Source organism: Marmota marmota, unplaced genomic scaffold (assembly GCF_001458135.2).
Source record: "Marmota marmota marmota unplaced genomic scaffold, marMar, whole genome shotgun sequence".
Taxonomy (NCBI): domain Eukaryota; kingdom Metazoa; phylum Chordata; class Mammalia; order Rodentia; family Sciuridae; genus Marmota; species Marmota marmota.
The window spans coordinates 4323240-4351152 of record NW_025999900.1 but is presented as its reverse complement, the minus strand read 5'-3'; the positions used below and the strand labels follow the sequence as shown (position 1 = coordinate 4351152).

The following is a 27913-nucleotide window of genomic DNA, read 5'->3' as shown; positions in this document are numbered from 1 at the left end:
CTCCCAGCAGGCACCGCGCCACTTCCCTCCGCCCCCTCCTGGACGCGCAGGCGCTCTGGGCTTCGTCAACAAGCCGGGCAGGCGGTGACTGGGTGCGGTCCCTTATGGGACTTGTAGTTTTTCTGGCGCTCACCGGGCCGCCAGTCAGAGGGACGAGGACTACAAGTCTCGGCTGCCCAGGCGCGGCGAGCTCGGTCACGTGGCGGGGGGCAGATCGGGCGTGCGTGCCGCCGTTGATCCGGTGCTGCAGTGAGGAGGTGGTTCTCGCCCGTGTTGTGTGTGTGTGTGTGTGTGTGTGTGTGTGTGTGAGTGAGAGAGCGAGTGAGTGAGTGAGAGTGTGTGTGGGGGCATTNGCTCCCCTCCGGGCTCCTGGCCGGAGCGGCCTCCTGGGATTGGAGGTGGGGAGCAGACACGCGGTCTCCGGGACCCCCACCTCCTTCTGTGGAGAAGGGTTTTGCGGCCTCCCCCACTACCCAACCCCGCTCAGGATCCGGGGACAGGGAATGCGGTGTTCCCGGGATCCCATTGTCCGGATCCTGGAGAAGGGGACGGCATTCAGGACCTGCCCCTTGGGTCTGCGACCCCCTCCTACCGTGACCTGCGGATTCTGGGGGTGAGGGCGGACGGTGAGGGGGTGGGGCAGTGCTCAGATGCCGGAGCTGGGTCCGAGGGAGGAGACAGTCTTCCGACCCCTCTGGCCCTGGTCGGATCCCGGAAGGAGGGGCTGCGCTCGGGACCCTCCTAACCTGCTACCGGATCACGCTGGGGGGTTGGGGTGAGGGGGAAGAGAGGGAGGGAGGGGTGTCGGGCTGACTCCCCACCCGCCGCTTCCTCCGCCGCCGGCATTTTCTTTCTTATTATTGAATGCGAAGTGTAAAAATAACTTCTATATTTTCTATTTTTTTTCTCTCTTATTCCAGGAAGAGCAACCGAGGTTTCAATCTGCGGTACGTCTCCTACTCTCCATTTCATTTTCATTTCCGTGCAATTTTAGTCCTTTTTGGGGTCAGAGAGAGAAAGGGGTTGTTTTATTACTTTTCATGTTGTAGTAAACTCTCCTGTTAGCTGCTAAGGTGAGGTGGGGCCTTCTGGGGTTGGGGAGAGGGGTTTGCAAATTCCATGATTCTAGATTCTCAGGTGGTAAATTCTAGTGAGTTGGGTGAGAGGAGCTGTGTGCAAGGAAATGAATTGTTCTGTAGTTTTCAGGTGAGAGATCCAGCTACCACTATATAAGCAAGAAATGAAAAAATAAAGCATTCTGAAGAGAATGGTAGCATTGTTTCACGGCAAAGTGTCCAGAAGATTCATTTAAGAACAAGTAGGTTTTTAAACTCTGTTTGCATAGTTGTGTGAAGCTGAAGCCACATGCAGTAATCTCCTTTAACCAAAAGTCATGTGACTGCTCTAGACCCAAGGAATTTAGCACAGCATGGTATTCTTATGCAAAAATTGTAAATGTAGAGGAGCCTAAGGTCAAATGCTGAAAGTTCCTGTACAGACAGCTTCTTGTGTTCTGACTTTATATATGAGTTGAAGGAGAAATATAAAGAAAAACAAATGTTGAAATGGGGCATTGCAGAGACACCTTTGCAGAAGTGTGATGGATGTAACCATAGAGTGCTAAAATAATTTCTTAGGGTTTTGATATTAATGTTCTCAGTCGATGGGTTTTGTGGATTTATATAGATACTTATCTCATGTCTTTGGAGTCTGAGACAGTAATGTGGGTATAGATAGGAGGAAAAACAGACCCAGTAAAAAGAGAAAAAGGAGAAACAAGTATATCACAGTGTCTAATACTTGAAGTTGGGACCAGTAAGAGTTGGGGGGAGGTCAAGAATTCATCTGCCTGTGGGGACCAGGTAATGAGATTGTCAAGAATTAGATAGGAGGAGTGAGGACTGGGGTACTGGAAAGCATATGTCACTTCTAAAAAGGCAGCCACTACTCAAATCCAGTGGGTTGGTAAGTGGGAGTGAGGACTCAGTGTTGCCAAGATCTTTCTATTCTATTTTTAAAAGAAAAACTAGAAATCCAGATTTTGTTATTTTTCTGATTTTTATTCCTTTTTTTTTTTTTGCACCATGCTGTGGATTGAACCCAGAGCCCTGTTCAAGCTAGACAAACGCTGTACTGGAATTATATTCTCAGTCCCCATTTTTCTTATGTTTAAAATGGTGTACGAAACAGCAGTTTCTCCAAACTGTTAAGAGTTTGCAGGATGCCACTTTCATAATATCTGATGGAAAAATTTAATAATCTCAGGGTAAAGGCAAGTTCTCTTAGTTGTACCTACTCTTCATTAGAGCGACCAAAAGGATTATGTAGGTTGTCAAAGAAGATAGGCATGAAGACAAATTTCATTTGTTCAGAGCTGATATTTCCATAAAAATCTGGTGAAGCAGTTGTTGTGAGGATAATAATTAACTAAAAATAATTTGTTTTATTTTTTGTTGAAATATTGTCACATCCTTAAATTTATAAATATATTTGAGTATATTTTAACATTGAATTGCCTTTTTTTTTTTTTCCAGTTACTATTATTTTATCCTTAATAATGTGTACTTGGAGTTTTGTGTTTGGGACTCACTCGTTTAAAAAAAAATTTTTTTTTTTTTTCATGTCCTCAGTTGTAATATCTGCCCCAGGGTTTGATCAGGGTTGGAGGGTAGGATTGGTAAGGCTTCCTTTGCAGAATCATTCATTGAATTGGGATTATATTGGCTTTCAAATGAGAAAAAAGTTTTCTTTGTGAAATTTTGGCTCACAGTTCTTGAAAGCTTTCTGCTTTTCAAAATATTCTTCCACATGAGTATTGATGTAAATTCATTTACTGAATAATTAAAAAGTTTCCACTCTCCTAGAATTCTAATCTCCTTGTTTTGTATAGATGTTTTTAGTTTGCTGGATGGGGCAAGGATTTTTTTTTCTTTGACTTTGAGAGATAGACAAGGGAAGTAGGTTTGACCCTTTGCTTTGTTTTGTTTTTTGGTGATAGGAATTGAGCCCAGTGGCTCAAGACCCTTTGTTTTTAATTTGACATACCTACTTGTTGACTTAAGTATTGTCTGGCACAAGGTAATCAAAATAGGATGGGAAAAAAAGCAGATGAGTTTTAGACAGTTTCACAGTTATATCAAACTGTTGTGAATGGGTAGATTAAAAAAGGATTCCATTTTCCCCCTCTGATTAGATCTGTTTACTGTTTTGAAATTTAGTATAGATCATAAACATATGTTTTTTTAATTTTGGAGAAAACTTAAGTTTTGCCTTGGGAAAAAAACGTTCAGAAAAAGATGTAGACTATGAACAATCACTGAGGACAATAGTTGATCTTTTTAAAAGTTACTTGGAAAATGTTTTATTGGCCTGATAGAAAAAGAGACATTCATATTTCAAAATGTCACTACAATTTGTAGGCCTTACTATAAGAAATATGCAGGATACTCAGCACGAACAGAATTAGGAAGTGAGGCTAACTGTAACAGAAAGTGAAACTGATTTGACGAATGTTTTTGTTGCCTTAGTATAAACGCAAAATAGCTTCTCCAGTTACCAGTAAGCTTTTGTTAAAGGAAGTAACCCAGGACAATATTACTAAATTCAGTACATCACAGAATCCCATTGATGTTATGTTATTTTTATTATTTTTTTGAAAGGAAACTTTTACACTTAAAGATAAATTTTTGGAACAGGTATATTTTATACAAGAGGTTCCCTTTGCTTTATTTGGGAAATTTCTGTGGGAAAAGGTGGAAGCATATAAGAAATGTAGCATTAGTCTGTTGATCAGGAAACCAAGGCCTTTTCCAATGTATTGTAACTGAACGTGTTGCGTTTACAGTGTATCTGTTAGGGGTTTAAAAACAGATCTATGCAATTCTACTTCTGGACCTTTCTGGTGTGAAGTATTTTTAATAGCTCAGTGCTCTTTGTTTCTTGAGGAATTGTAGTATATTCAGAAGGGAATGAGTTTGGTCATTCCTCTGAGATCTCAGGAAGGTATTGTCTTCTCATAAGAAAGATGTTCTTATGTTTGAGTCTTTTTTCTTCTTCCTTGAGATGCCAATAGTGGTATAAGAGTTGACCAGTGAATCCAATTTGGTTTTCAATTAAAATTGTCTCACCAATTGTCTCCTTTTAAGTGGCTCTAATATAATGTTATCTTTGGATAATAGTGTTCCCCAGTTCTTTGAGGCACATTTGTTTTCACCAAACCTTGAAAACAAATATATTCATTAGACGACCGAAATATATAACTAGGTAGTAAACTTCAAGCAGGAGAGGTGTTGGGAAATTGCAATTAATGTCTTCATGTTAGGGACCTTAGTGAGTTCATATCATCCCAGTTGCCCATTATTTCATGTTGCAATTTTCATGTTGATTCAAATATATATTTTAAGTTGCTTTGAAATTCAGTTTTATTTATTCTGTTTCTTATCAGAAATAAAGAATAGATTTTTTTCCAGATGAGAATTTGGGACCTTTTCCTTTTTCAGTGTCCTAATTATTAAATAAGAATAGCTTGATTATAGTCATAAGCAGTGCTATCTTCCCTCTAAAATGAACTGAGATTCATATATATGTGTATATGTATGCATATAAACACACATGTACGTATACATACTGGGCCTGAACCCAAGGGTTTTACCAGTCTTTTTAATTTTTATTTTAAGTTGTTGAGGCTCTCACTAAGTTGCTGAGGCTGGCCTTGAACTTATGATCCCCCTGCCTCAGTCTTCCAAGAGTCACTGGGATTACAGGTGTGCACCACAACTCTGGCTATATTCTTAAATTCCTTAAATGCAGTTAATGCTTACTGGGCAACACAGGTTCCCTATATTGCTGAGAATTTTCTATATTGGAATCTATATTTTCCATATTGGAATCCTTGTAAAAAGGACTAGGAGTAAGGTAACTTGCAAGAAATGGCATTATTCTTAGAACCTTGTTCATGCTTGAATAATGAAGCATTTATGTCCTCATGCTGGTTGCTTAGAATTGCGGACTGATGTCATGCCTCTAAAGAGGATGCATTTTCTGTGCAATAAGTTGAAAATTATTATTTCAATTTATTGAGAAAATTATTTCAATTTTGAAAGATTTCCCTCAATTCTGAACAGAACTCCTTGGCTTTGATAAACCTCCTGCCAGTTTTAACAATTCATTGGCCAATAAAATAATGTCTTTATTTAACACTTAAAATACATCTACTTGTTAGTATCAGGGATGGACACATTGTAGGTGAAGATTTTTATTCTGGCTACCAGTACAGAAGTTTAGTTTAGTGGAAATAAAAACTGAGAGGCTAAGTAAAATTTTGGCAGAGATGCCAAAGCTGGAAGCAATTTGGTGCTATAGTTCCTGTTGAGCATCTGCGGGCCACTCTTTGGTATTGCTTAGCCCCTTAGTATTTGTTAGGCTGTCCTGAAGGAAAGGCTTTCTGGCAGAAACTAGCAGTCCATTGTGCTTGAAGAGCCAGCAGCATCCAGCCATTGCTCCTGGAGAATGTATTGGGGTGATATTTGGGGGCCTGCTGAATAACCCAAGAAGTCTTCTGTTACCTAACTCAAGTTGTACCTAATTAATTGGCAAGGGTACTTTCAGTACCACAGTTTTCAATATCATGACGTCTTTCTTAGGACAGCAGGCGAGAAAGCTTGCTCATCTGAGCTGAGTCTAACTTGTTCAAGACGCAATTGTTTGGTCTTTAAAAAGAAAAGAAAAATGCTTTTGAGTTTGTGGGAGGATCTCTGATGCCATACACTGAGAGTGTTCACCCATTTTCCTTCTCAACTCTGAAATCTTGTTCCTTTGGGAAGGGATTGCCAGTGATAAACTCTAGGTTTGGGCCCTCTGGATGTGGGGGTGGAATGGGGTAATCAGGCTGGATGGATTTGTGGTTTGGAAATATTTCCCGAAGAGAATTTTCAACCTCATGTTAGGTTTTTAGTTTTACATGTGCTCTTTTAAGCCACTGGTGATATAATTCAGAGTTGCCTGGAATTAGGCATGTTAGTTTTGCATGTTTTTTAACTTGCTCGTGCAAATGAGGCTTGAAGAAGAGAAAAAAATATATACTTGCCATTGTGTCAAGAGCTTTAAAATTGATTCTGGTTAGGCCTAGCTGCTCAGGGATGGACATGGCAGCAGGGATTGGTCTAAGGTTCCACTCATCTGCTAGTTAAATTGGGCTTGGAACCACCACAGAAATTCCATCCCCTACTTTGAGAACAACAGTCCCCAGCCCTGCTCTCTACCAGGCAGTGGACTGCTGCCTTTTCCTTGTTGAGCCAACTTCTCAAACTTGGCTGGCGCCCCAGATGAGAAGCCAAGATTTCTGCTGATGGTCCACAGCCAAGTTCACTTACAGTCCTCTAACCAAAAGACTTGTCCATTTGAGTCCTTTCAGGGCTCAGTGAATGGGAAGAGAGTAGTGCATTGTGGGGATGATTTCAATGTTAGGTTTTACCTCTCTCCATGCCTCTAGTGCAGGCTCAGTAAAACCAAGTCCAACTTGATTCTAGCTGTTTGTGATTTACAGTGCTCTCCCAGAAAGAAAACAGATGATTAGAATTTTATTTGTATCAACAGGAGGGATTGTGGGTAATTCTGCTGTCACTGCTTCTGTGCACAGCTCTTAAGCTGGGAGGAGGGCCAGGACTCAGGGTGATTTAGTAGACTGAGTATCTTGGGCTGCTGCTGGAGACCAAAGCTGGGCGATTAATTTGCATGTAAATAGACCATCTTGGAGAGTACACAGCAAACACTGAAGAGGCAGATACTTGGCAAATGTCAGCCCTTCTAAGCACCTCAGGTATAGGCCCAGCCCAGTTTACCTTTGTATAGATGACTAGAGGGAACAAAAAGTTGGACAAAGACTGAGTACTTAAATATGTTTAATTCCTTCAAGGTATTTCATACTGCTGTTAGAAAATATCTATAATTTTCTTGCTTTAATGTTGTGTCATGATGCAGAGTACCTATCTCTGGACTGGGGATGTGGTTCAGTGGTAGAGCACTTGCCTAGCATGTGTAAGGCCTTGGATTCGATACCCAGCACCAAAATTAAAAAAAAAAAAAATTACCAGAGCACCTCTGATTGAAGTCCTCTAGCCCCAGGTCATCTGGTGTTCTGAGTTTGATAATCCTCTTAGATTCCCCATGCTATTCTATACATCTCTGTGGTCCAGGAGGTACTCTCACTTTATAGTGAATTCTGACTTAAGATGGGACAGCTTTAGAAGTGCTTCTAGCTTCTGTCCTCGAAGAGTGGCATGCTCTGAAGGACCATGACCATGAAGGGAGCCACATGTCCATTCAGTAGAGCTATTGGTGAGGTGTATGCTTAAGAGACCAGGAAGTAATTAATATGACCACAACTGTTCCTGGCCTCTCCTCTGGTTCGACTCAAATCTTTAGGATTAGATAATATGAGAATTGCAAATTCTTTCATCCTTGCAGCTCTAGTCTTTATAGTAGATTTTTGTCTATACATCTTGTCTAGTACAAAAATTCATTGGAGGCATTATTATTGTGCTAAGCCAAGTTATTTACTCTTGGTTTTTGTTTTTTTTTTTTTTAATTCCTCGTCCTCTCTGAGTGGATTAAAGCCACCTCATTTTCCCATATGTAGACTTGCTGTGTAGGCTAGTTCCTTGCAACCTGGCATATTCAAGGTAAATCTCAGAGCATATTCTCCATAATTATCAGAGTGTAAGTGTGGTACAGTTCTTGCTTTGGATTAAGTTAAGCACTTGTGTTCCATTTGGAGGGGATGTCCTTTTAACAGTGACCTCACGGTGCTCAAGCTGAAGCTCCCTCCTAGTGCTCACCAGCACTATCTTTACTGGAATCCTTTGCTGTTCCTGATTCATTGGCTGTCTTCGCTGTCATCTTTGTGATTTTAAGGAGGAGCAGGACAGGTTAAAGACTTTGGTTTGAGTATTTCGAAAATGCCTAATTAGCCTGACCTGCCACAGTGCCTGAAGGAATTTATTCAGAGCTTGTGGGTGTCAGAAGGCCTGTCTTGTGAGAACTACATTTCTGGCTCAGCCTGTGTGAATGGAAGCCCTTGGAGGGATAGCACCTTGGATGTGCTTTAGGAAACGGGATTCCAAATGTGGTTGGCATCTCTATCAGCTCTGTTATTATGACCTTAGATTTTATGCAACTGGGTTTTTCTGGAGGTTTTAGTTTCTCTTGTATGATTTGATGAGAGGGTTAAACTAGTGCCTTTTAGCAACTGGAGATCCGGGCAGATCCTTCAGTGGTGGGTTTCACATGGAAAGGAGCACTGCACCAGTGACTCCACTTCTCCCTGGGGCACCCCCTCCGCCGGAATCTCTTACAATGGGGGGTAATCACATCTTTTGAAGGGACCCACTGGAGATTTCCCTAGTCTCCTCCCAGCCACCAACTGGTAGCTGTTGTGTCACATAAGTAAGTTGGGACACTGGTGTTGCAGGAGAGTCACACTTTGTCCCCATGAATAACTTTGATTTTACTTATGCATGAGCTGGATGCATCGAACTACTTTGGATGTTCCTGTCACAAGCCTTGCTCACCCCTTTCTCCCCCTTTAGCAGAGCCTAATTCTGGAGACTCCTAACTGCCCACTTGGACCAATCTTCCCAGTCCACTCACCAGAGACAGCGCTGACAGCATATACTTCCAGGCTGTACCCCACTCACCTTGTACCAAGCCAAAGGAGTGGTGTCCTAATGTTCTTTCTCCCATTCTTCTAGGCTGACAAACGGGCTCATCATAATGCACTGGAACGAAAACGCAGGGACCACATCAAAGACAGCTTTCACAGTTTGCGGGACTCAGTCCCGTCACTCCAAGGAGAGAAGGTGAGTTTATTGAGAAAGCCAGCTGGCCACCCCTAGCTTATAACTTATGGAAGTTAGTAGGACACTCCTGTCTGTAAAGAAATACAGTAAGAGATATTCAGATGGCATGGTTTCTTTTCTTTTTTGACTCTTTGGCATATCCTCACACGCCTTACTTACTCTAGTTTATCCTTAACAAAAAAAAAAAAAAAAGTAAAAATATATCATAAAATAATATATTATATATATATATCAGATACAATGGAGCTGTTGTAGGAGTGGTTTTTCAAACTCAGTATTACATGTAATAAATTAATTCAGGAAATTATTATAACTATACATTCTAGCAAAGAGCTTAACCTATAGTTAGTTTGGGAACACACTAAAGTTCCAAGGTATTGAGTCCCCAGATCTCTGTGAGAATTTCTTTTGTAAGTTTCTACATCAGTATCTAGTGTAAGAGAACATTTCCAGGCATGTCTGTGAATCCATCTGGGCATGGGTGACTTAGCAGCCCAGATAGCTTTTGTTTCCAAAGTGTGTAAAGAATGATTTAAGCTTTGGAACAAAAAACTTGAGTAAGATGTTCATAAGAAATAGAAGGAAAAAAATAGCCATTCTCTTTCCCCCAGCCCCACTGATGGCCTCCAGAAACTAGCATTTTTCCTAAAGGGTAGGAACCAGCTGTTTCTGCATTCAAAAAACAGAAGCTTTGAGCAAAAGTCTTAGGGTTTAGGTCACTCCTTGGAATTTGGAGGAAACATCTGTTTGCATAGTTAATTCCATTCTTAATGCTAGTGTAGCTGCCTGGTTTCTGCAGTCTTTCAGTGGAATAAGTGGCAAATTGGGAAGAAGACCTATGGTTGTGCCTGCAGGGGGTAGGGGGTGTCTGTGATACAGTGTTTAAAGAAACAGCTATTTTGGGCTGGAGATGGAGCTCAGTTGTAGGGCACCTGCTTAGCAAGTGTAAGGTCCTGGGTTTGATCCCTAGCACCACAAAAGAAAAAGAAACATCTTTTGTTATGAACAGTCTTTGCTCTTGGGTGTACTTTGAGTAGCTCTCCTGATTAGCTCTGTGTTGGGGGTCCTGGGTTTGTTTGGTTAACTAATATTAAATTGGCAACCATTGAATCATTTTATACTATGGTAACATGTGTTTTATACTTTATCTAAGGTGTGGCTTTCATGCAGCTGAAGCGTGGGGTGGGTCTGACCTTTATGAAAAACACAAAGCAGGCCATGTGAATACCTAGTATTGCAAAACCAGAATTTGCCATGGGTTAAACCTACTTAGTATGGGCTTGATTTGATGGCCCCAAACAAAGGTACTTAACCTGGAGTAACAACATTCCTGGGTATAGCACTAAGTACCACAGGAAGTTTTTATGACTAGAGAGACTCACCCTTTTAGTCGAAGTACACACGTGCAAAAGCTTATCTCTTGTGCATGTCTCAGCTGTTGACAGTGCTTATTCTTTACCGTGTTACCAATTAATGTAGTTTCTGTGACCTACATGGACAAGAGCTGCCTTCTACATCTTGCTTGAAGTAGTGGTGTGAAATCAGTGCTTCCCAAGGGGTGGGCTGTGGACCACTCACATCAAAATCACTACCGAGTCAGCTTCCTGGAGGTAGACCTGGAAACCTGCTTTTATAACAAGCAGCCTAGTGATTCTCAGGCATTTTTAAGTTTGAAAAACACTTTGAAAGAAGCCAGAACTATACCTCTTCCTTATCTAACCCTATTTTACATTGCTAAAACATTCTTTCTTAAGTCCTTATAATCTCATTATCCTAAATCCTGTTTCCTTTCTTCAAGAAAGTTGAAGGTTTAGCCAGGCACAATGCTGCACACCTGTAATCCCAGCAATTTGGGAGGCTGAGGCAAGAGGATTGCACATTTGATGTCAAGCCTGGGTGACTTAGTGAGATCCTGTCTCAAAAAGGGCTGGGGATGTAGCTCAGTGGTAGAGCACCCCTGGCTTCAATCCCCACTACTGGGAGCAGGGTGGCAGTTGATATTTGACTTAGGTAGCCTTAAAAACAGACTAGTTTGTCATTTGTTGTGCTCTTTGACTTATTTCTCACTCCATTCATCATATATTTATTGAGAATCAACTATATTCCAGCCAGTGTTCTAGATGCTGGGAATACAGCAGTGAACAAAACAGAAGTAAGCCTTATTCTGATAAGGAAATGATAGAAAATGAACGAATAATAATTATTGACAGATCAGAGCTATGAAGGAAAATTAAACCAGGAAGGAATTGTTGTGATTTTAATTTAGGCAAACAAGGAATGTCTCACTGGCAAGGTGGCATTTGAGTGAAGATTTGAAGGAAGTGAAGGAAAAAACTACATCCATCTAGTGATGAACCTTCCAGGCAGAGAGAGGGGGCCAGCCAGTGAAGTAGCAGCCCTGAGGCAGGAACCAGGGAACGTTCCTTGGCCAACTGAGGAAACTTAGAGGCCAGGAAGGCTAAAGGATTGAGTGAAAGGATGGTCGCAGGAGATCTTGTTAGCTCACACTTTTTATAAGTAAGAGAGGAGCAGTCTAGAGGAACCAGATTTGTTAATCAGCAGAGCCCCAATTTGAGAATTTACTAGATGCCATTCTAATTCCAGAATCCTCTTGTCTTGTGTGCTCTTCACTTTGGCTGAACCCAGCCCATTCCGGTATGATGAGCATGACCTTCATTGTTCTCTTAGTCTGTCAGCAGTTTCACAGGTGCAGTGAGTCTAAGGGAACTGGTCTCTCAGACTTGACTTCTCACTAAATGTTGTAATTTTTTTTTTTAAAAAAATGTGGTATTTGAACCAAAGGAAATTGACTAACTTTTTATTGGGATTGCAGCAATTAAGGTTGTGACATTAATGTAAATAGTTATGAAATGATTATTTTACTCTGTGAGTTTTGGGGTGCTTAGCTCAGTTGTTTTTGTTTTTGTTTTTTTGTACTCAGGGTTAAAGTTAGGTGCTCTACCACTGAGCTACATTCCCAGCCCTTTGTATTTTGTGCCCAGTTGTTTTTGTTTGTTTATTTGTCCAGGCTGGCCTTGAGCTTGCCATCCTGCCTCAGCCTCCCAAATTGCTGGATGACAGGGGTGTGCCACCATGCCCTCCTTAGCTCAGATTCTTGAAGTTTGGAAAGCTTTGATTTGGGCTTTTCATGTTCTGGTCTCTCTTGATTTGAGCATCTCCAAATGACTTTTTAGTTACCATTTGGATTGTCATATATCATATACATTCTAAGCCTTTTTTTTTGTTGTTGTTAATAGAGAAGTTTGGATTGCATTGGATTCTAACCAAAAATAGAGGATACAAAAAGGAGGCAGATATAGTGGCAGAAAACTGTAATTCCAGCAACTCAGGAGGCTGAGGCAGGAAGATCAAAAGTTTTGAGACTTGGGGCTGAAGATGTGGCTCAAGTGGTAGCTCACTCGCCTGGCATGTGTGAGGCACTGGGTTTGATCCTCAGTACCACATAAAAAAAATAAAGATGTTATGTCCACCTAAAACTAAAAAATATTTTTTAAAAAAGTATTTTAAAAAAAGTTTTGAGACTAGCTTCAGTAACTTAGCAAATCTCTGCCTCAAAATTTTATAAAAGCACCAAGGATGTAACTTAAGGGTAAAGTGTCGCTGGGTTTTGTGTCCAGTACCACACATACACACAAAAGAAGAAAAATTTAAAAAAAAGAATGAACTTCAAATGTGAGACCCAAACTGCATTTATCCTTTGCTAAAATATCCTATGTTTCTGTTATAAAATGAAGATTATGAAGAACATTCACCTTTTGCTTAAGTAAAAAATCAGTGAGGGGCTGGGGTTGTGACTCAGAGGAAGAGCTCTCACCTAGCATGTGTGAGGCACTGGGTTTGATCCTCAGCACCTCATAAAAATAAAGGTATTGTGTCGACCTACAACTAAAAAAATCAGTGAGACTGGGGATATAGCTCAGTTGGTAGAGCACTCACCTAGGCTTTCTCCCCACGATTGTGGAAAAAAATTATTAACTATCATCTATCTGTATTACAATGTAAAATTAAATCCACAAACAGTTCTGTGAGGTATTATATCATCACCCAACAATCCCTACTCCTGCTTCTCCTGCCAGTGTTGCTATCAGAGGTGAGGAAACAGCTCAAGATCCCCATCCCAATCTGTAGTTGGACAAGGACTAGAATTTGGAACTGTCTAATTTCATCTTTCTGCCACACTGTAGGGTTACAATTTAAGGATATATTTTTAAAGATCTTGTTTAAATCTTGTCATTATTTTGGGACTTCTCTCCAGCAAGAGACATTAATCTTGGCAGTGTGTCATGCCATGGCTGTTACAGAAATATTACTCTGAGGTGACATTTGTAGATAACACTGAAATGCAGGCTTGAGAGTCATTGCAAGTTTGAATTATTTCAAAGTCCACATTATTGCACTCAGCACCACCACCCCCACCATAGATCATTACAGTTGGCAATTTATTTGGGTTTTGCCATCAATTCCAGGGTTAACAAGTGGACCCTTGAGCTCTTGTTTTGAGTCATTGGGTCTCTTAAATTTTTTCAGTTGGACATGGAGCTCACCAGGAAAGATGGGATGGAATTAGCCAGTCAGGCTGTGAGGGTTGATCTTAGACTGTGGCACCATCTTTAGAGAGATGGTACTTTTCTTGAATGGAAATTATTCTTTGTTTTAGGGTCCTTAGTTGGGTATTAGGGAATGTTATGTAGTGGTTTACTGACACTGAGCTCACCATGTTTGTGCAGAGGCAAGATCTTGGTGGACAGCCTGTCAGGTTGCCTTTACATGGGAGTATAATTCTGTTCTCTGCACCATGAGTTAGCTCCAGAACCTGAGCCAAAACGATTCAGTCATGACTCCATTGCTATTTGTAGCTCTATAGCAGTTTATAGTAGTTTCTCATTTGTAAGTCTCTTACTAAATGCCTGTGTGTTGCTGTTTCAGGCAGTTGTGCTTGCATTTCTCCCTCCTGGTGAGAGCTATGAAGAAAAGAGATAACATAACCTCAAATGAAAATAAAAACATTTTTCTAGTCAGCATTCAGTTTGGAATTTCTGGAGTTTGGTGAAACTGAGGCACCACCCATTAGCTCCCATCACAGGTTGTGGCACATAGTAGGTTCTCAGTCTATAGTTATAGAGAGAGCCGGAGAAAACAGCAGCTTGCTCAGTCCTTTAAAGAAAATAACAACAACCAACACTGTGTGCTCAGCTGTGTGACTGAGATCTTGTGAGTGCTATAGGGGCTCAAAGGCCTAATAGAGGGTGTCTACTTTTGAGGGTCTTGCTCCCTTGCTGAGAAAGAGAATTTTACCTAACAATTACCAATGATAAACATCAACTGGGAAGTTTAAAAGACTGAGTGATTCTGTTTCCTTCCTTTTAAAATCTGATTTTCTTCACAGGTAGATGTTAAAACCAAATAGTCCTTATGACAAGAATGTGATGATTCTTTTTTGGGAGGAAGGCAGGGGTGCTGAGATTGAACCCAAGACTTTGTGCATGCTAGGAAAGCACTCTACCACTTAGCTACAGATCTAGCCCTTTTTATTTTTCTTATATGAGAATGGGATCTTGCTAAATGCCCAGGTGGCCTTGAACTTTGTGATCCTCCTGCCGTAGTCTACTGATTAGCTGGGATTACAGACAGATTCCTCCATGCCTGGTTTAAATTCTTGAGGCCAAAGACTTTCTCCCACTTAACCCAGTGTGGGATTATTTGTTTTGTTTGCTGTCTTATAGTCCTGGTGATTGAACCTAGGGCCTCTCATGTACCAAGCAAGCTTTTCACCTCTGAGCTATCTCCAGTTTTGTGGGGGTTTTTTGTTTTGTTTTTGTTTTTGTTTTTGTTTTGTTTTGTTTTTTTTTTTTTTTGTATTTTTAGATAGGGTCTTGCCAAGTTGCTGAGGCTGGTCTTAAGCTTGAGATCCTGCCTCAGCCTCCCAAGTAGCTGGGATTATAAGCATGTGCTACCATGTCCAGCCTGGTGTAATTTATGTAGATTTGTGTGATTATTTGATGACTGTCTACCCACATTGCATCATAGGAAGTACATTAAGGCAGGGAATATATCTCCTTTTGGTCATTTTCTTAGCTTAATGACTGTCATAGAACAGGGAGCACAATGAGTTCTATTAAACTGGGGGGAGGAAGCTCCCTATCTATTCTGGCCACACAATTTTGGGAGATGGCTCCTTCCAGTGGATGCCTTTAAGGCAGGCAGTTCATTCAGCAACACTTGTGTGTATATCATATCTAGGCTGCTAGAATGGATGTCTTTTAAATAACATGTAAACCATAATCCTACCCGTTTCACGTATTATTCATGAAGATTGTTATCTGACCAGACTCCAAGTTAGCATCTCCTTAAATTTTCTACTGCATAAATTGTGCCCATAGTTGCTCATAGCTTCATAAAGCTCCAGGTTCAACCATTGTAACTGTATTCATTTAATCCTTTTTTTTCTTTTTTTGTGGTGCTGGGGATTGAACCTGGGGCCTTGTGCATACGAGGCAAGCACTCTACTAACTGAGCTATATCCCAGCTCATTCATTTAATTCTTTTTTTTTTTTTAAGAGAATTTTTTTTTTTTTTAATATTTATTTTTTAGTTTTCGGACACAACATCTTTGTATGTGGTGCTGAGGATCGAACTCGGCCCGCACGCATGCCAGGCAAGCGCGATACTGCTTGAGCCACACCCCCGGCCCTTCATTTAATTCTTTAAAAATTGAATTTGTGTCTTGCTGCAGATCTCCAAGAGCCTTTCATTGCCTGTTCAAGAGAGGACAGCATTATGTTCTCTGAGGCACCAACTTGCCTGCCTGCTTCTCCTCCTTCCTTCCATTATTCTCCAGTTATTGTGGACAGTGTCCACCTCCTCTGTTTGCCTAGGAATGTCATTCTCTGCTTCTCTGAGGTCTTTCCTCCAAGTCCAACTCCATCTAGCCTTGTGGCCCACATGATGTCTGGGTCTCATGTTGAAGAGACTTACTCAGAGGCCTCCCTGTCCAGGCACTTTATCCTGCCAGCCTCTCCCTCCCTGCCCTTAGAACTATGGCCCTTTAACTCCAGTGGCCCTTTATGGGCGTCTTGTGTCTTCTTATTTCTGTGGTTATCTTATCACCTAACTAAATGTGATGCTCTGGAGAGCAGAAACCTCTTTAATCACTCCAGGAATCTCTGCAGAGCAAAGTGCACAGAGGTCTGACTCCCCTGAGGAGGACTAGACAGCAAGGAGATACTACCTGCCATTTTTTGCATTTGATATTTAGAAGGATGGGGATTGATTACTAGGCCTTCTTTTTAGCATTTCTTTTCTTTTTTTCCCCGTGATGAAATTGAAAACCTTCTGAAAAATGGGAAGAAGGAAAAAAACTTTCTTCATCTACCACAAGTGCAACCTTTCCTTTGACCTAAGGTCCTATGACAATATGACAATCACTGCTTGGTAGAATTTTTTTTCTTTCTTTTTTTTTAATGGTGCTGGGGATCAAACCCAGGGCTTTGTGCATGCGAGACGAGCACTCTATCAACTGAGCTATATCCCCAGCCCCAGCTAGAAATTTACTGAGTAACAAATACTTTTTAAGTAATTTAAATGCAGTTAAACTTTCTAAAAGACATGCTAGAAAAGTGTAAATGAAACTTATTTTAGTATATTTTATTTGACCCTAATATTTAAAAATAAGTACAACTTTAACACGTACAATCATTAGAGATAATTTATACTATTTTATTGCACTAAGTTTTTTTGTTTTGTTTTTGCTGTACTGTCAGTTGAATCCAGAATCTGATGCATGTTAGGCAAGTGCTCTACCACTGAGCTACATTCCTAACCCCTTATAAATTTTGAGACAGGGTCAGGTCTTGCTAAAGTTGCCTAGACTGGCCTCAAGCCTCGAACTTGTGATGTTCCTGCCTCAGCCTCCCAAGGAACTGGGGTGACAAGTGTATACCACCACCACACCTGTCTTAAAAAATCTTGTGTGCATTATGTATTTCTGGCACATCTCAATTTAGAATAGTCACATTTCAAATGTTTCTTAGCCAGGTAGCTAGTATGTATCTTTGGGTAGTGCAATTTTAAGATACATTCTTTCCAACTTCAATATAAAATTGGGCACTGCCTTAAAGTGGATATCAAAGAAACATGCTTCCCCCCCCCCCAAAAAAAAAAGACTAATTAATATTAAGTCCATGAAATTATTAATGGCATCTAAGAAGCATGGAAATACACTATTAATTCCTGTACTCCTTTCTGGTCTCTTTATATGCACACTTTTAAAAAAAATTTTTTTTTCCTTTAGTTGTCAATGGACCTCTATTTATTTGTATGCAGTGCTGAGAATCAAACCCAGAGCCTTACACATACTAGGCAAGCACTCTACCACTGAGCCACCACCCCAGCCCTGGTATGCCTACTTTCCATGGATTAAATTGTTAGAAAACTTTTGCTTTTAAATAATAGCATGCTTTTTCCCCCAGATGATGCAGCATTCATATTTAGTCATTAGGCATGTGCCTAATGTTGGTTAATTTGGGGTTGTGTCCAGTTTTAAAATTTTATAAATACTGTGGTGATGAGAACATTCTGGTGAATGGCCATTTTCACAGACAAGAGTCCCAGCATGGGTATGAGCATCTGGTTTTTGCTGTGTGTTGGCAAGATGGTTTCAGGAGGTTTGTTTTCATGTCTTCGTTTCTTCTTTCATTTCTTATTTTTTCAAACAAATTCTAAAGACAGTAGTATTCTGAGACTCCCAATTTCACCATCATTGGAATTTTTTTAAGAGGATGACTAGTATAGTAGTAATATGTAATAATATAGTAATATAGTAGTAATATAGTATTTTGTTTATTACCTGTGAGAGTGAATGCTCTTTATTTACTTTCTGTTTCCTTTTTGGGAAATTATGCTTCACAGCCAAAGTTTGATGGAAAAGTGCCACACCTTGGTTTCAAGCCATCAAAAGCATGAGAAAAAAAGAATGTTTTGTGTTAACTTTTAAACAAATATCTGACTCCTGGCTTTAATTAAGCCCCATGCAGGGCATGATAGCACTGCCTTTTCCTGATGATCAACAAATAGTCCTGCAGCTGGTCCAGCAGAGGTCCTAGAAGCAGGGTGCCTTCAAGAGACCTCACAACCAGATTGGAGTTCAAAGCCAGCCTCAGCAACTCAGTGAGACTGTCTCTAAATAACATGCAAAAACAACAACAACAACGATGTCACAGCCGTTCAGCCTTCCTTGTTAGCATTGGCCATTTTTTAATTAACTAGTTTATTGGACACCCAAATATTATGCAGGTTTGTTAATTTTTATTTTCAAAAGATCAAAAAAAAAGATTTTTATCTCAAAAGGTGGCTTATTCAAATGGAAATATATACCAGCTATCCCTAGCCCTTAATGCATGTAAAAGCTTGTATAGTTTTCACAGTAAATGGCTTTATTTTCCTTAAAATACCTAGTTCAAAATAAAGCAAGTAAATTGGTGCATCAGACCAACTTACAGTAGTTCTTTTTATTCCTTCTGATGTGGCAGTTTGCTTCTTGGGAGAAGAAGATAGCTGAAGCATCCACCCAGCGTAATATGTTTTGTTGTTGTTGTTTGTTATTTTTTAATTTTTTAACTACACGACAGCAGTGGAAAGCATTACAATTCTTATTACACATATAGGGCACAATTTTTTATATCTTTGTATATAAAGTATGTTCACGCCAATTTATGCCATGTGATCTGTTTTTGATATGAATGGGGAAAGGACCATTGTTTCTCAGGTCAGCGCTGGGACCTCGGGAGGGCAGTCGTGTTCCTAATGTTAATGATCTAGTACTACTGCTCTCTGCCTACCTGCTTTCTAGAACAACTTGGCTTTTCCCACAATCCAAGTTACTGTAATAAGATTCACAGTACCAGAAATGTGTGAAACGACTGAGAACCACTGCTTTAAAAAGGACCTTGGACCTTGGACCTGATCCTAAGCATCAGTGACAATGGCTTCTAGAATCAGGGTCTTATAAGGTTCTAATTAGAGCCATGGTTGTGGCTCAGTGGTAGAGCACTTGTCTGGCATGCATAACACACTGGGTTTGATCTCTGGTACCACATAAAAATAAATAAAATAAAAGGATTGTGTACATCTACAACTAAAAAAAAATTTTCTTTAAAAAAAGAAAAGGTTCTAATCTTTTGGGGTCCCATCCTTTTGTGAAATATGTAAGTTAATTCTTGCCATGATTTGAGGAGTGCGTGGTATCTGTTGGAAGCAGAATTCTGTGAAAGTGGTACCTCTGGAGGGTAGGCTGACCTTCCTCTTTGTGTACATGCTGCCTAGCAGACAACTGTAGCGTGAACAGTAGAAGGGACAGAGATCTGCAGGGCCTTGCTGCCACACCCAGGGTCTTCTCCTTCATCCATTTTGTTTTTACCTTCTGGCTGCCAAGAGACAAGGAAGCCAGCAGCACTGCGGGGAGCTGACACGTCCTCCTACTGGGCCAGGTTCACTTAGTCCTCTCAGGCTATCTTGCATCTTGGGCTTTTCCTGTTTGTTTCTTTTCTTTGGGAGCCTATTTGGTTCTTACTATCTTAAAAAGGAAAAAAGAAAAACAGTCTTCCTTTAGTGTCGCTATTTTTATAAGCTGCTATTTTTCACTTCTTTTTTTTTTTTTCAGCCAAATCTTAAAGATAAGCTTCACGTTCAGCTCACTCCTGCACCTGGGTGGACAGTTTACAGTTGGGCTTCAACTCTCACTCCTGCTAGGAAACCACCTTCACTAGGGTTTTCATTGACATCCCTGTAAGCAAATGAGTGACTCGTTTGAGGTCCTTTTCCTCCTCATTCTCCTGTGACAACACTGTTCCTGCAATTCTGTTGATCTTTTTTAAAGTGGATTTACATCTGCCTCTGTTTTCAAAATGTGGGTGTTTGGAGGCCTGGGTTCAAATTCTGATTCTACTTCCTATTAGTTACACATATGAAACATTGGTTAAGTTACCAACTCTGTGCCTCAGTTTCCCTTTTTATAAAGTGGTTGAAATAATATACAAAGGTTGTGTGAGGATGCCTGGCACTTAATAAGTGCTTGGTAAGAGTTATCTGCTGCCATTATTATTGTCCTCATCATTACTTCTGTTGCTGTATGCAGGCGTAGATTTGGAACAAGATCTGACAGAGTTGCCTGGCATCCTTTGTGTGGCTTCCAGTAAGAGAGAGGCCTGACTCACATTGCTGTATAGAAGGCCCAGCTACCTATTGTCTAAATGGTAGACGTGGCTGTGTCTAAACTATTCAGGAGAGCCATTTCTGCTCAGAAAGGTAGAACCAGAAATTAGTTCCCTCTCATTGCAAAAACTAGAAGGGAAAAAAGATCATGCTGTCCTCACTCACTACCCAAAGGCATCGTGTTGACTTGCCAGGTCCTGTCTGGTCAGCATACTCACGTGAATGTTGTCAGTTGACTAAAGTGACTGAGAGGCTTCTCAGGAAACAGAAACTAAAAACTCAGGGCTGTTCCATAGTCCATGCCATAAATCCCAGGGTTTCTTGGTGACTTCATGTTTACTATGTACCTATTATAAACTCATAAAGGCAAGGAAGAGCCTGCTCACATCTTGGTGCTATGGCTTGTCACATGATTTTGTGTGATTTGGAAAAGTGTGAGCGGAGGGGATTTTAGGTGAATCTAGCATTTTTTAACTTCAGCCCCCCGGATTAGATGCAAAATGGGGGACATTTTGTATTTTGTGATTTTTATGAGACTAACATGCTGCCTGCTGCACTAAGAAGGTGCTGGCTGTTTTGTGCTTCTAAATTTTTTTGTTGGATCTCAGTTCTTTCTGAGTATCCTAGGAAAGATAAAATAAGATTAATTCTGAATTATTCTTTTAGGGGTTAAGGGCACCCTGAATGAGACCCAGAGCAAGCACTTCTGTTTTAAGAAGGAGGTGGAAGAAGGGCTGAGTTTAAACCCAGATACTTCCAAGACACTGTGTTTTGACCACTTAGGAATTTTAATCTTCTTCACAAAACTGTCCTGAGGTGGAAACTGCCATCATCATGGATATTTTTCCTTATTCTGGCTTATTAAGCTGGGCTCACCATTCACTTTTTACTTCTTGGTACTAATTTCCTGGTTTCATGTATAAATATCTGAGGGTGCAACTGGGAATACAGACTGCCACTCAGTAGACGTCATCACTTATATTTGCCAGTGCGCTCTCATTTTAAAAATCATGTTTTTTTCCCCCTGGTCCCAGATGCACATGGGTGTTAAGAGATAATGTTGTCTTCTGGGAACTGTTAGTTGAGAAAATAGCTTTGAAATAGGCAAATTTAACCAGGCATGATGGTGCAATCCTGTCCCAACTACTTGGAAGGTTGAGGCAAGAGAATCACAAATTTGAGTCTAGCTATAGCAATTTAGCAAGACCCTATCTTAAAATAAAAAGAAGAAAAAGAAAAGGGCCAGAAATGTGGCTCAGTGATAGAGTGCCTGGGTTTGTTCAATTCCTCATGCTGGGAAAAAAAATTTTAATTTTTCATTTTAAGTGTCTTGCTAAGTTGCTTAGGGTCTCAGCCTCCCAAGCCACTAGGATTACAGGCATGAATCACATCCCCTTCCCCCCAAGAAATTTTTGTTTTTAAGAGAGATTGGGGTATAGATATGCATAGCAATATCATTAGTGATGGAGAGGGAAGAATTTGCAGGGCCAGGTGGGATCTTGTAGGAATTCTGTTTGGATCAGGAATAGCCATAGAGAAGAATGTTTCTACAGGTACAGAGCTCAGTAGTGACAGTGTAGAGCTTGTCTCTGCCTCTTGAATCCCCAAACTGCCATCACTCATACCCTCTTACTCAAGTTTTAGTTCCATCTTTAGTATCCAAGAGGCAGAGTATTTTAATTAGTGCCTCCTAATTATTGCCCTTTTCCCCCTCTATTTTTTCACTTAATAACTAGGCCCTAGTATGGCCCCTTTGCAGATACAGTATCTGAAGTGTCTGTTGTTATGTCCTCTCATTCTTTCTACATAAGCTAACCATTCAGCTAAGGAGACAGATCTGGCTTCTCCCTTACCCCCTGCCCTTGACTGTGCTACTCTCCCTGCTTAGCACCACCTTTCCCCACAAATCCAATGTTGGTCTAACAAAGTGTAAAGTGTTCACTATTTCACCTGGGAATGTGTGTGTGAGAGAGAAATGTAGCACCGAGACAAGACCCTGGCACACAGTAGGGAATCACCCCCGCCAGAAGCCACCTTTCCCATGGCCTTTGTAATCTGTACTAGTCAGGTTACACTTGTCAGCACTGCATGTGATTTGTCTGTGTGTAGATAATATCTCCTCAGCTAGATAGTAAGTAAGCTTCTGGGCAAAGAAGCCATGACTAATACATTTTGTTTCCCCATAGTGTCTGCCTAGTACCTTGCACATAATTCATATCAGATAAAAATGATTGATTGAATCCAAATGATTTCCTCTTGAGGAAATTGCCTTAAGGACACTATAAGAGGAAAGCCTAGAAATTCTGGTACTTTCAAGGACTGGCAAATAAACTGAGGCTTTGCATACCACTCTTGATACCCACTTCATTGTGACGTGTATAATTTGAGATTGTTAGGATTCAAAACAAGTAAATTTAGTTTGTTAGCCTGAGAGTGGAGGTTTTCTTTTCTTTTCCCCACGGCTGTATTCTGGTTGTTTGGGACCACTGGTTTGTAATACAGACTTGTGGAGAACTGCCTTCCTGTAATAAGAAGCTTTCCTGCTGCTCAGAAACCTCTGTGGCATGAATGATATATCTCAGCTACTAGTCCACCCTGCCTTGGGCTTCTCTTGGCTTTGTTCCATTCTACCAGTTTGACTGTTGGTTGCCTGGTCATAAGTAACTCTGGCTGTGTTTGCAGTTAAGAGAAAATCCCCCAGACACAGTGACCTGACATCTATTTTATTGGTTATTAGCATGTTCCTCTGATAGGGCAGTGCCATCCGTGGCTCTTATAGAGATGTGGTTGCTTTCTGAAGTGGCTCAATCTCGTGCCCTTCCTGTGTTGACATCAGGCACTAACAGTTTTCATGCAAGTCTCTTCAGCCAGGAAGGCTCAGTGACCCAACAGTGGTGTTCACTTAGAACTAGTTAACAATGGTTTGAGGATTTGACTGAGGTCTAAGACCTTGATGCAAACCACTGTAGCTACTCTTACCCCTAGCCAGCTCCAGCCAAGATCTTGCTCTTTTCATTCTGGACCACTGACCAGACCTTAGCAGAGTATGAGTGATTCAAGCTTTCATTTAAGTAGGATTTTGATGTTTTCAGACAAAGCTAAGCTGAAGACTTTAATGCAACCGTAAGAACCAGAGGGGATGGGAGGAGTGAGGGTTCAGGAGTCAGACACCCCCAGCTCTGAGCTCAGACTCCATTGCTGTCTAACTGGTGGTTTGGAATAAGCCAGTGTACTCCTCTGAGCCTTGGGTTCCTGGCAGAGCTCCTTCTGAGACTGTGCTTGTGAGGTAAGCTCTGAAGCACTGGAAACTTTGGCACAAAGAAGGCCTTAAGTATCCATCACTCTTTCCTCGGCTTTTTCCCACCTTGCCCTCCTGTTTTCAGTTCCCCATGCTGGGCCATGGAAGGTCATGGGTCCCTCACTACCCAGACTCGGTCTTTATTTTGTCCCCTGTGCTTTTTCTCATATTGCAACAGGCATCCCGGGCCCAAATCCTAGACAAAGCCACAGAGTATATCCAGTATATGCGAAGGAAAAACCACACGCACCAGCAAGATATCGATGACCTCAAGCGGCAGAATGCTCTTCTGGAGCAGCAAGGTGAGCGGCTGAGCTTGTGGGGCATCTGGCCCTGCTGTGCTCCAGCCAGGTCGGGGCTTTCACACCTGGGCCTGCAGAGTCAGCCAGTCCCAGAGCGTGCCTCAGAAGCAGTCTCGGCTTTGTAGTTGAGTGTTAGAGGAAGGACCTGAGCCGGCAGTGAGGAGACAGTGGAGCTAGGGAGTTGGACATTGGAGGCTGTATCTTTTCTGGCCTGATCTCTCCCTTTCTCGGGACTCAGGTGCTCCGTCTGCAATAGGGACCACACCTGGCATTAGGTGTCTGATAAGAGCTTTGAGGTCCTTGGAATGGAATGTGCTTTGTAAGTACCAGAGACTCCAGGTGCTCAGGGACAGTGAGCCTTCCCCATTGTCAATGGTAGTCCAATCAGGGCAGCCTACGGGCCAGGCCCCTGCTATTCTCAAATGCTCACACCCGCCTTTTCCTACAACCACAGGGGAAAGCCAGAGCTGATCAAGTTCTTTGTTCCTGGGGAATTCACTTCTCTTCCTCCCTCATGGAAGATGCAAGTAAAAGGAAATGCAAGTAACCACCTGGGTTAGAACACCGCAAATAAAATAAATAAATAAAACGAATGGGTTTTATTCAAGCTGAGCTGAACCAAGGGATGGGCAGCGGGTGGCATCAGTGGGTTGGTTAAGGGGCCGAGCAACCTGCATGTAGGGGCTATCTGTCAAAAGGCCCAGGTATTTTGTGTGTATCGGTGACTTGCTTCCAAGTGTCCAGCTTGTCATTCCAAGTGGATCTTGTACATGAGAGCTAAACCAAAACTTTTCTTTGGCCAATACATCTTACATCATCTTTTCCTGCTATTGTGTGGCCTTCACACCCTTGTGGAGCCTGGCATTGCTGGGCTGGCTTCTTCTTTGTCATTGCACCACTGAATCCCACGGGGAGCTCATGCTGTGGTCTCTAGGCTGGGCTTCCATGGCAGGACGGTGACATCACAAGCCTTCTCTTCAGGGTTGGGTCGGGTGGCAGAGTAACTGGCCATATCTGCCAGGAACCCAGGTCCAGCTGGGAAAAGAGGGAAGGGAAATGAAGTGTGTGTGTGGAACAGCCACTCGAAGGGAGTTCTTCTGTCTGAGCCACCCTGAGCCTGGGCTGGCCAGCACACAAGCCCTTAGGAAGAACAGGCTGGACCCTGAGTCTGAGACTTGGTTGCTCCCTGAGTCTGCAGAAGTTGGTAATGTGCTCCCTCGGTTGCCTTTTAGTCCGTGCACTGGAGAAGGCGAGGTCGAGTGCCCAACTGCAGACCAACTACCCCTCCTCAGACAACAGCCTCTACACCAACGCCAAGGGCAGCACCATCTCTGCCTTCGATGGGGGCTCTGACTCCAGCTCAGAGTCAGAGCCTGAAGAGCCCCAAAGCAGGAAGAAACTCCGGATGGAGGCCAGCTAAGCCACACAGGGCAGGCCAGCAATAAAAACTGTCTGTCTCCTCCGTCGTCTCATCCTCCTCTCAGTTCATCATTAGAACCCTCAGAACCATTTAAAAGACTCTTAAGATGTGTCAAAAGAACAAATAAAAGATTTATTCAGGGAAGCAAGGAACATAGACTTGAAGGGAGAGAGTGTGGACTACCTCAAGNTTTTTTTTTTTTTTTTTTTTTTTTTTAATTTTTATTTTTACGTAGAAGCTCTTGGACAACAGCTCTCGTTCTCCTTCCCTATTTCCACTATTTTTTTTTTTTTTTAAATGTATTCCCTTCAGGGATTCCCTGTCCCCACCAGACGTTTTTAAACCAAAACACCCCAACTTGGCAGCTTTTTCTGTGGAGGAGAGACGGCCGGCCGGACCTCTGAGCACATGGTGTCCTGCCCACCCCACCAGCCCCTCCAGCCCTGCGGGGCACGTGCCTGGAGGACGCCTGCCCTGCCGGGCCTCTCCTCCCGGTCCCCCTCGCCTTTGTTTGATAGACTTTGTGAATCTGTGAACTGCTCTACTTTGAGAAGATGACCAGTTTGGAGTAATCAGAATTACCCCCTCTCCTTCATAAGGATTTTTTTTCCTAAAAAGTTATTTATCACTCGTTGAAAGACCTGACCTTGAAGAAGTTTGTGGTATAAAAGGAAAGTGGGGACAGATTTGCAGAGTTCTTGGCACGTTTCACTCCCGCTTCTCTCAGCCAGCTGTTTAAGCCTACAGTGCCAGCCTTACGGAGGGCCTAGTGACACTTGTGGTATGTATGGGAGATGGCAGCAGTGAAGCGGCAGCCACCAGAGAGTGGTAGGGGGTGGTTATTTGGGGGTGGGACAGGGAGGGATCATTGGGTGGGGTAGAGGTTTTGTATTGAGGGCCAGTGATGATGTTTTGATATTTATTTCCTGCTACTGAAATTTGAATCTGAGTGAATTGTCCCTATTTCTGATGATGTCGGTTATTGCAAAGCGACAGATTCATAAAGTAATGATCAACTCTTCCTTTCTTTTCGTGTGTATTTCTAAGAAATAGAGCCAACTGATTTTGTAATATAAATTCCAAGAGCAATTTACCTGGTACTAAACCCGCACCCCAGTGCGGCCCCTTTCCCCACCCTCACCCCACTTCCTCCTGTTCCGGAACCTCTCTCCATTGTGTGATCCAGCCCTGGTTCTGGCTGTGGTCAACAGATCCCAGTGAAGGGTTTTGTGTGTTTAGGCCTCATTTCTTTGTCTTTTTCCCACTCTGTTCCTGGCATTTGCTGATCTCTGGTGTATACTCTGTAGTCTCAGTCTGTGTTTGATTCCATTCCATGGAAATAAAAAGTATGTTGTACATACTGCCGATGAATTGTCTTGCAAGTTAAGGCTTCCCCCTTTACTATAAGACTATAAATAAAAACTTATTTTATCCTTTTTGGTGGTGTTGTCTTCTTGCTGCTGCAAAGGCCAAAACGGTTGCAGGAAGAATGTACTAGAAGATGTTGGGCCTGTGTGGAAGACTGAACAAGGAGCCGAGGTCTCTCACTGGGACTTGCAGAACTAGGAGTGCCATAGTTAGAGCTGGTCCCCCTTTGTGTGGAGGGTTCATTGAGCCTGTGAGAGTGAATAAATGGGCGTTGGTAATTCTTCATCGGAAAGAGATTTAGGGTTCCCACAGAGGCAGTTATCTGTGGCAACTTTTCTAGACCCATTTCTGACTGATCTTTTTGTTAATGACCTTGGGAGATTTGGTGGCCTGGAGCTGTGGTTTGGGTTCTCTTTGATAGTGCCCAGAGGTCGCTGGTTTTCATCAGAACCGTTTAGTTTCTAGAGAGTTCCAGTTATGAAGAGGAGGCAGCAGGACTGTCAAGAAGTGGAAGTTAAGGAGACTGTAATAGCATCAAGGTACCTCAGGCTGTGGACCCCATGTCAGCCTGGATTAGTTTAGACTTGGAAGGAAATGGATTTGTGGCTAGAATACAGCTTTGGTTTTTCTGTCTGGCTGACAGGAAACTGCTATTTCTAGATTGAGGGAGAAAGTGAAGTTCAGTAAAAAGGTCTTGGATTTATAATGGTAGAATGCCGAAGCTTCAATCCATTGGATCTTAGATCCATAGTATTTCTTTTTGGACAGTGGGAGTTGATGGATGGGTCATGTTTCTACAGGAGGCTGAATTAAAACTCGCCGCCCTACCCTGATTATATTAAGCAGAGATGCTGGGTCAAATCTATCAAAGACACTCCTTTCCAAGACACAGCAGAGACTGGAATGAGAAAAAATGGGACCGAGAAGTCAGGTGATTTTACAGGCCCTTCGTACCAGCACACTTGCTTCCTCCTTGCATGCCTGCTTGCTCAATATATCTGGCTTATTCATGGGTTGGTTAGGATGGGCATTAGAATGGCTGATGAAGCTGTGCTGGTCAGGAGGTGGCAGGCATGGGAAGCCAGGAACCCAGGAGGCAGGGAGCAAACCAGAAGGGGGTTGAGCTGGCAGAGGAATGGAGTGTCTCTAGAGCCAATTCCTGGTTCCAGGATGTGGTGGGACAAGAGGTTGAGTTTAGGCTTCCCTAGAATTCCATAAACCAGTTGGAAGAAAAGGGGCACAGTTGCTAGCTGGTTTTCCTGGGAAGATCTGAGCCACCTGATTGACATGCTGAAAGGACTCTGGCAAGTGATGAAGGGAGGGCGGTACCTCTGGGAGCCATTGCCTGGGCTGTGAGAGAGCTCAGGCTGGAGACTGCTCAGCTGAAGGGGACACATCAAAGTCACAGCCAAGTCCCTTCTGGCGTGTTTGTTCAGGAAGT

The 27913-nt window shown here is 42.1% G+C and overlaps 1 protein-coding gene across 3 annotated transcripts; it reads left to right on the top strand.

The window, feature by feature from the left end:
- Window positions 1-26540, top strand: Max (MYC associated factor X). 3 transcript variants are annotated; one of them, XM_048798514.1, is made up of 6 exons: window positions 376-398; window positions 8748-8855; window positions 23561-23684; window positions 24139-24223; window positions 24917-25212; window positions 25294-26540. In XM_048798514.1, exons 3-5 carry the CDS (start codon window positions 23646-23648, stop codon window positions 25102-25104), a joined length of 312 nt encoding a protein of 103 aa, XP_048654471.1. In that variant the 5' UTR covers window positions 376-398; window positions 8748-8855; window positions 23561-23645; the 3' UTR covers window positions 25105-25212; window positions 25294-26540. The 3 variants fall into 3 exon arrangements, with proteins under 3 accessions (XP_048654470.1, XP_048654471.1, XP_048654472.1); XM_048798515.1 differs by lacking the exon at window positions 376-398 and adding an exon at window positions 1300-1318; XM_048798513.1 differs by lacking the exons at window positions 376-398; window positions 24139-24223 and adding an exon at window positions 1-257.
- The last annotated feature ends 1373 nt before the right edge of the window (window positions 26541-27913 follow it).